The sequence below is a fragment of the Rhipicephalus sanguineus genome, chromosome 3 (genome assembly GCF_013339695.2).
Source record: "Rhipicephalus sanguineus isolate Rsan-2018 chromosome 3, BIME_Rsan_1.4, whole genome shotgun sequence".
NCBI lineage: Eukaryota > Metazoa > Arthropoda > Arachnida > Ixodida > Ixodidae > Rhipicephalus > Rhipicephalus sanguineus.
Genome location: NC_051178.1, coordinates 123,819,071 through 123,827,174, shown reverse-complemented (window position 1 = coordinate 123,827,174; position 8,104 = coordinate 123,819,071). Strand labels below are relative to the sequence as shown.

The window sequence follows — 8,104 nt, the reverse complement described above, 5'->3', positions numbered from 1 at the left end:
ATCTTTATAATGCACATAAAGACTGAAGGCAAAAAAAAAAAATGTTTCTGATGGCACTGAAGGCACGCTGGTGGTAAACAAATCGTCGCAATGGTGCCCGTGTAGAAATAAAAACAAAATGCCGGTGTCGCGTAAGAGAATAAGTTAAGTCTTTCAAATAAGCTCAAAACGTAGAAGAAGTCGCTTTTGCTGGAAATTAAAGCTTCTGGCTCTGTCATGGCGCATTCAATCGAAAATAACGTGATACAAAAACATGGAAGGTATGTGACATCGTGCCGACACTACAGAAGTGATCGCGTCTTTCTGCTCTCGTGTAGAAAAATTTTCTTTCTGTAACGTCATCGTGTGCTTGAGCCAATGGACATCAGCGAATAGTAGTCTGCTACGATAGTTTTACGCCTGACGATATACTCATCTCAATGACGTCCTCGCTTTTGTATGTGACCAAATAAGTTTTGGTAGTACGATGCTGGTGGGTTGTGACGTCATTAGTTATGCTAATTACGACAGACAGCTACAGTTTGAACTTAGCCCTAATCTAGATTTTGTAAAGGCGCAACGAAGAAACTTAACGACGACGATGAGCTCGTACTGGCACCCGCCGTAAAACACGAGGTCTGCCAAATCCCGTGCTAAATTTACGTGAGACGACTCTAAAATTACGCCGAGAATTACACGGCTCCAAAAGCTTTGATGACGATTCCTTTTTCTTCAACAGTGCTCGTGGGTAATTGTGCTTGTACGGCGAGTGCTATAGAGGCACCCAATTTTCTGTTCGATATCGAACAGGGGATACGAATGCATCGTTTCTGTTCGCTTTGGTGTTGTGAATGTCATCGGAGCTACGTGAATAATGCTATAAATGCTTCTTACAACACAATAAATAAGGACGCAGACATCGCTGCACCTGCAATACTACAATTATCCGCGACAGTCTTCCACAGCACAGCGTCTTATTAAATGTTGCTGCTACAGTGGTAATTCATTAATGGGAGTCTACCACACTGACTGTGGTCTGAAAGCAGCTATATTCATTCTCCGAAGAACAAAAAAATAATAATAAAGAAATGAAATGAGGCAAGTAAACGAGAGCTGTCAAAAATTTTAGTTAGCTTTCGCGGCGAAGCACAGTTCGCGTTAATGAAAACCTTCCGTGAGTAAGCGTGCGGCTCATTTGCCTCGCATTGTCATCTTTGGCACAACACATCGGTGCATTTTTTGTGTGTATTGTCTGAAGGTGCAGGCAGTTAAATATAACCAAGCTGACTGGGCACAATGACTTAGGTGAGTGTTGAAATCACGTGTTCTATACCAGTTTGTTTTTGTTCCAAAATGACACGCTTTCACGTAAAAAAAAATCATCATAAGAAGCTTACGACGAAAAATGCTTGAATGCGAACACCTATACCATTCAAAGCGGTACTACACAATAGCGTCGATCGCCGTTGTCTAGAACGAAGCCTTTCTCAGGCGAAATTTTTTTGCACGTAGTAAAAAGAACAAATATCGCTGTGAGGAAATCCGCCGATTTATAAATTAGTCGATTGAGCTTTAAACTGCGTCCGCCCTCGCTGTCTCAAAAAAAAAAAAAAAAAATGCTTCATTGCTATTTTGTTTTGCTTAGAAAGCAACCGTGGGAAAGCTTATCGTGATAGACAAGCACGATCAACACTGAATACGAGCCGCAATAAAGTCACCAGCGTCTCACCAAAAAAAAAACACGTACGTCGCTAACAACAATACTACGTCACGAGCTAACACGACATGAAAAGCCGACACGTAAATTGCGCTGACACACGCACGTTAGTGAAATGCCTTAAACTATACATCAAATAGCCGTGCATATTAAGAAATTTTTCGCATAGCCTGCAAACATCCACGTGCGCGACCTCTAGGGGCCCCACAATACTATAAACAACCATCTCATCTCTTGCTCCTGACTGGAAAAAAAAAAAAAAAGAACCACAGGAAGAACACAAAAGCGTGGAAACTTGACTATACCATGTCTTAAATGCCATCAGCCGCGAAGGCCAAGGAGCAGCAAACAACTGTCCTCTTCTTCAATTGCCAAAAGTAGCAACAACATGAAAAAAAAAAAAAGCCTTCGACACTCGATTCACCGTCGACACACGTCGCGCAATTGGTGTATAAGACTGTCCGCAAGCGCGCGCGCATACACACAGCTTCCAAGGCTCTGAAAGCCACCGGTGGACGCGATATTCAACGAACCATCGGCACACCTTGCCCGAAATACCGGCTTTCCAGTCCACACATGTATGCACGCAAATCACAAACACACACACGCACAGACACACAAAACAGGCTGCCGGTCGTTCAAAGCACGAGCTCACGGAGCCCACTGTTCACTATATCACAGACCTTGTCGAAAATGAAGAAGCACTTTTGTTCTTTTTGTTTTGTTTCTGTCCTAAAGTCTGGCGAGCCCGCGCCGCTGACGTGTCCGGCGGAAGCCTGCCCCTTGTGGACCCATCTTTCTAAGCTCTGTCTCAGACCACTGTTAGAAACACTTCTCACACGGTGCTTCGAATCTTCGTTACCGGCGTTATCGAAGGTGCGAAGGAGGCGCGAGAGAGCTACTAATAAAAGAAAAAAAAAAACTAACTGCAGCGTTCGAATGAAGAAGGAGGAGGCAGTTCTCTGTCATTCGCCTGTATACGTCGTTTCGAAACAACATCGATGTCCCCTGCTCGGGCAATCGAGTAAGGCTCGCAGTCTCACCACTCGTCTCTTTTTCTCTCTCTCTCTCTCACTAAGCCAAACACTAGTTCCTCGCAGCGTTCAGAGTAAAGCTAAGCTAAGGCGATGGCACAGCACAACGGCACGCTTCCAGAAGAGCAGTCTTTGGTGGTCCACAAACAGCCGCGTTGCCGAAGAAGCACGCCTCCTATAGACACGTCGTCTCGTGCAGAGTCTCGAGGCACGTCTGGCACGTGACGTTGCAGCAGTACTGGAAGGTACAGTTGCACGCCACGCTCACCACCGTCTGCCGGCTGCGCACCTTGCGACCGCAGCACAGGGTCCGGCAGTCGTCGGGACCCTGCGAGCCCAGCTTGCAGAGACGTCCCCTCGTGCCCAGGGATCCGGTGCGCCGGTCGGCCTCGCAGTAGTCAGGGCGACTCCTCGGAGAAGACGATGTCCTCGCGTCCCGGCGGTCGCACCGTCTCCGGCACGAAGCCCTTGCCCGAGTTGCCGGCGGTGACGCGCACTGCGCCCTGGAAGCGCTGCTTGAGCCGCAGCCCCACCTTGCTAAAAGGTGGGCAGCTTGCGCCAGCACGTCTTCAGCGAGCAGGTGCCGGACATGCCGTGGCAGCGGCACACGCGCTCCAGGTGCAGTCGCACGGCCTGCGTGGTACACGAATAAAACGCATACGTGATCCTCCGAATAATGGAAGGACTTATTTGGCTATACAGACTTTAGTTCTGCCGTACCATCCACTGCTCATATGGAAACCTCTTAGACGGAGCGCCGCTCTGGCGTTGCGCGAAGAAGAATTGGAATAGAGTCGATAAGTTATCCTTGCCAATATGGTGTTGCGGTATATCATTAGGAAAGTCGCGTTGGCTTCGCAAACTCTATGTCAAAAGGATGGCCTGCATCCATCCTTTGATAAGGGTGGAAGGAGCTCGTGTAGATATATACATACGTGTGATGAGAATATATTGTTTTGCATGGATAAACTTGCCCAATGCAAGCTGCCAGCGGCGGGGTTGGTATATAGCATAATGCATGAGTCTTGTAGGTTTGCAGTGTTTATAACTATTCCGTTATGATGGCAGACTATATGCGTTTTACTAATCTGTTGGCGTAAACGTGTCAGCATAGACGTAATCTGAGAAAACGCATTTCCGTCCTTGTCCTCGGTCCTTTATATGTAGCCGCCAGTAGTGAAGTCATTATATTTGAACACTTATGTGCCGATGTGCCCGTACACATGTACACGTTTCCTGCGTCTATGTCATGCTGATGCATTAAACATTTACGAGTACTCCTCGAAAATTGCTTGAGGTTGCTCGGTCAATTGCACCGATGTAATACTCACCTGTCGTCCGGCTTCGTAGTTGTGCGACAGGATGGTGGCGCGCAGGTCACCGACGCGCTTCCGGTTCATGAAGTCGCGCGACTTGTGATATCCGAAGTCGACGAAGTGGTCGCAGCCTGTGCGCCCCTGCAGGTGGTTTGCGGCGTTGTGCCGCCGCCTGCATTGGCAATCGAGCAGGCGACCCTGGGCGCACGCCTCTGTCAGCGCGTACACCACGCCCGCCGCCACGATGGCGTCCACGAACGCCGCCTCGCGAGTGTCTGCACAAATGCACACGGTTCCTGGTCAAACTTAGCCGATGTGTGCGCCGCTGTTGAACGTCTGGGCACCCTAACCGAAAAGCTTCGCGACGGTTGGTCCAACCGTTAAGTCATGCTCTCCACTACTGCGCCAATCAATCAATCAATCAATCAATCAATCAATCAATCAATCAATCAATCAATCAATCAATCAATCAATCAATCAATCAATCAATCAATCAATCAATCAATCAATCAATCAATCAATCAATCCTAGAAGCGCCTTCCTTGGGCTAAAACCTGTCGTTTATAAGCTTATCTAGTCAATGGCTGTGCCTAATTTATACATGACAGCGCGAGTACAAGTTGTACTCTTGAATGACACATATTCCGGGGAACAAAGACCGCACTAACTTATGATCTGATGTCTAAAGAACCCGCTTCCTTAACTTTTCGTTTGAGTTATGTATAGCAAAACGTTCCTTGAAACAAATTAAACCGTGCAAATTAAAGTATGCTTCCTACCGGACATGCAGCCCACAAAGGGCAGTAAACTATGTTTATGTCTATTTTTCCTGTCAAAAATTACAGATGGTCATCGCTGTTAGATAACCTTTCATTAAAACGACTTCCTTGAAAACACATATGTACGACTGTGGATGTGTACAGTCGAGCCCATGGTCATATAGGGCTTAAGAGCAAAGCAGGTCCGATTTGTAAAGTAATTCTACACAGTCAAACTGGCCAACAAAGAATCTAAAAAAAAAAAAAAACTTTTAGTGATGAATTCCAACTCATACACATATCTGTCGTCTCCAGCATAAAAGATAAATAAGCGAAGATACCATTAAAAACAAGAACTACGCGTAGACATGACGTAGTTTTTGACCGGACACTCTACGTAGCCTTACTAACGCAGTTCGTTATAAACGGCTTCGGACTGCACGATATATTGGTGTATATGCATATGCACGTTGGACGCACCTTTCATGAGCACTTTCTTCATGGACGACCGAAGCGTGGAGCAGTTCCATCGGTGGAAGCGGAACTGGTTCTGGCACTCTCGGATTCCCAGGTCGACGCCGCGCGCGATCTCGCGCACCACCTTGGGCTCCTTGCGGCAAATGCGCGCCTTGCGGCCGCGCAGCAATCGCTTCTTCTTGCACACGCGCGCTGGCTCCATGATGAGCTGCCACCGCATCGCCCTGCAACAAGAGAGCTCCGCTCGTTACTGCATGTAGTGATGTACACGCTTTCTGTACGTATATATATGTACATTAAAGGGAATATATATGATGAGCACATTTCACAGTGCTGGCCCCCTATGTGCAAGCGGATGTGGAAACATCGTTAATGCACCGCACTACTAGTCTGTCAAAAGGAGTCAGAACTCTGAACCACCAGTAGTCTTATGCAAATCGAAGTCACTATGCTTTTGCAAAAGAGCGAAATCCAGACATGCCCTGCACGCAAGTGTTCCCTTTAGCAGTGGACCTGTCTGTACATCAGTAGGACGCCTTTGTATAACAACCGCTTTGTGGATTCATTAGAGTATGAACCCACAAAGCGACAGCGTTAAAGTTCACTCATACTCGTTCATAACTGTTGCAGTGACGCGCTGAAAGGTGCGGTAGCGGTAAATAGTTTTATATATGTGTATACTCGAGCCAATGTGTTTTCGAGGGTTGTCTACTATGCCTCGCGTCAAGGCGTCGTGGCACAAGGCGTCGAAGGCACAAACAATATTGGTCGCCTACTACATCTTGTGTTCGTCCATAATAATTGCTGAGGTTTTACGCAAAAAAGACCCCAAAAAACCACGATATGATTATGAGGTACGCCGTAGTTGAGGGCTCCGGAAAATTTGACCATCTGGAGTTCTTTAACGTATACCTAAATCTAAGTACACAAGTAATTATTTCTTGCTCTTTCTATATTTCTTCCTATTTTTTTCCTTTTCTTTCTCTCTCTTTCTTTTTTTTTTTTTTTCTATCCTTATACGTGGTTTTGCCGAGCCCCCAAGAGTGCTCCGCATCTTATCAGCACTTATCATCAGGGTGTCGGAACGAAATGTTTTTCGTTTCGGTTTTAGTTTCGTTCCAGCGCAAAAAGTTCCGTTCCGTTTCTGTTCCGGAACGAAAAAAAAAGCGTTCCGTAACGGTTCGTAACGGTTTTTTTTTCTTTTGCCTGAAAAAAAAAATTGAAGGTAAGGCAATCCTAAAAAAACATTGGATTTCTGATGCAGTTACTTGCGCTCCTCTTAAGAAAGTGAGACAAGGCTAAAACACGTTCTTCAGAGGAGCGGAAGTAACTGTACCACGTATTCCTACCAACTAGCACAAACCAGTATTCATTTCATAGTCATAGTATTTATTTTCTCACAAGACAAATACGAATTTTTTTAGTGGGCTCAATGCTTTGTGTCAAGGGAGTGAGCACGATCTCAGAAGCAGCACGTCATTGAGTGTACTGTGTGTTGTGCGAGACCGCTGTTCTGATAAAAAGATCGCCAGGTCTGCGTGGAACACGCAGAACTGTCACAGCAAAAGCTGGAAGAGCGGACTTTGTAGAGCCCGTTGTTGTCTCTTGGGGCAACTAATACAAGTACACATGCAAGGTACCCACTACGTCATAAATCATCGCAATTTTTCTGAAGTAGCGAAGTTCCCATTATGCCATTTTTCGTCATTCTTCGGAGAATCGTGGCACCCGCTACACATATATAAGGCATTATCTGCACTTTGTGCTGTGGCTGATGATGATGAAGAATTATGGCTGAGCACTTTGCAGTGGGTGGGAAGGAGTGTTGCGGAATGGGCGCCTCCATTCCATTCCAATTCCATTCCGGGGAATCAGAACTTGCCGCATTTCCATTCCTTTCAATTCCTCGGAATGAAAAAACTTAGCCCATTCGCACTCTGGGAATGACCTGGCAGTTCGATTCCATTCCTGTAATTCCTCAACGTAGGAAAGGCATCTTGATAGTGTTATCGAGTTACGAATGAACGCCATATAAAGCTGATGTCATCAGATGCATTAAGAACTGAAAAAGTACGCAAAACGCATTACCAAGGTCGAGGGATAGTAGCTTGGTGACATATCTGGTGCAGTAAGACCACCCTACTAATTCCCATAGGGGAGTTCTCCCACTACCTATAGTAATTGCATGGTCAACATGTTTGAACGAGTAGTGGTGTTTCAATATGGTTTATGCTTAAATATGTTAGTGCTAAAATGACGACATAGCGTATTTTTATGCTGACAAAAGTGCCTTTGCATCAAATACGGAACACTGGGCCGCACTGCTCGTCAGCACTCACGCTTGTCAAGCGCGCCTCGCAAACATGGATGGCGTGAGGAGAACTTTCTGTGTTCGCCTGTCCGCAGGTATGCAATGTCTTCCTTGTCGCAAAGGGTATTTACGTGTGTCGGGTACTAACCTGCTCGTGAGATAAAGATCAGGGTGTGCATAGAGTATTCAGCACTTTCGTGTGGGGGTATCAATGGGAACCAACGCGCAGGGGTAATTTGTTTTTCCCTTCTGTATCTGCTGCGATAATGCATTTGTTTGTAGAGTAACTGATACCTCGGTTTGTAGTAGGCGCGTTGCTTATAAATGTACCGTGCTTGTAATCAGCCAAGCCATTTTAAAAATACTACTTTATTGTTAATTTGCGGGGCTCTGACTTACTAACGTTTCAAGTTTGAAAAACAGCACGTAGACGAAAACGTGCTCTATCTTCGGAAAAAGACGTATTTCCATTCCCATTCCATTTGGTGCAAAAGCGCTTATTCCATAAACAT

General features: G+C 46.0%; 1 protein-coding gene and 1 pseudogene across 1 annotated transcript; one reads left to right on the top strand and one right to left on the bottom strand.

Annotated features, from left to right (window-relative positions):
• Positions 1–2,713: 2,713 nt before the first annotated feature.
• Positions 2,714–5,502, bottom strand: LOC119387060 (protein Wnt-6-like). The gene is given in 5 exon segments (XM_037654361.2): positions 2,714–3,133; positions 3,135–3,272; positions 3,274–3,363; positions 4,062–4,321; positions 5,285–5,502. Coding segments are annotated over 5 exon segments (933 nt in total). The 5' UTR covers position 5,502; the 3' UTR covers positions 2,714–2,905.
• Positions 5,503–7,644: 2,142 nt separating this feature from the next.
• Positions 7,645–8,104, top strand: part of LOC119385806 (lysosomal acid glucosylceramidase-like) — an 18,114-nt pseudogene continuing 17,654 nt past the window's right edge.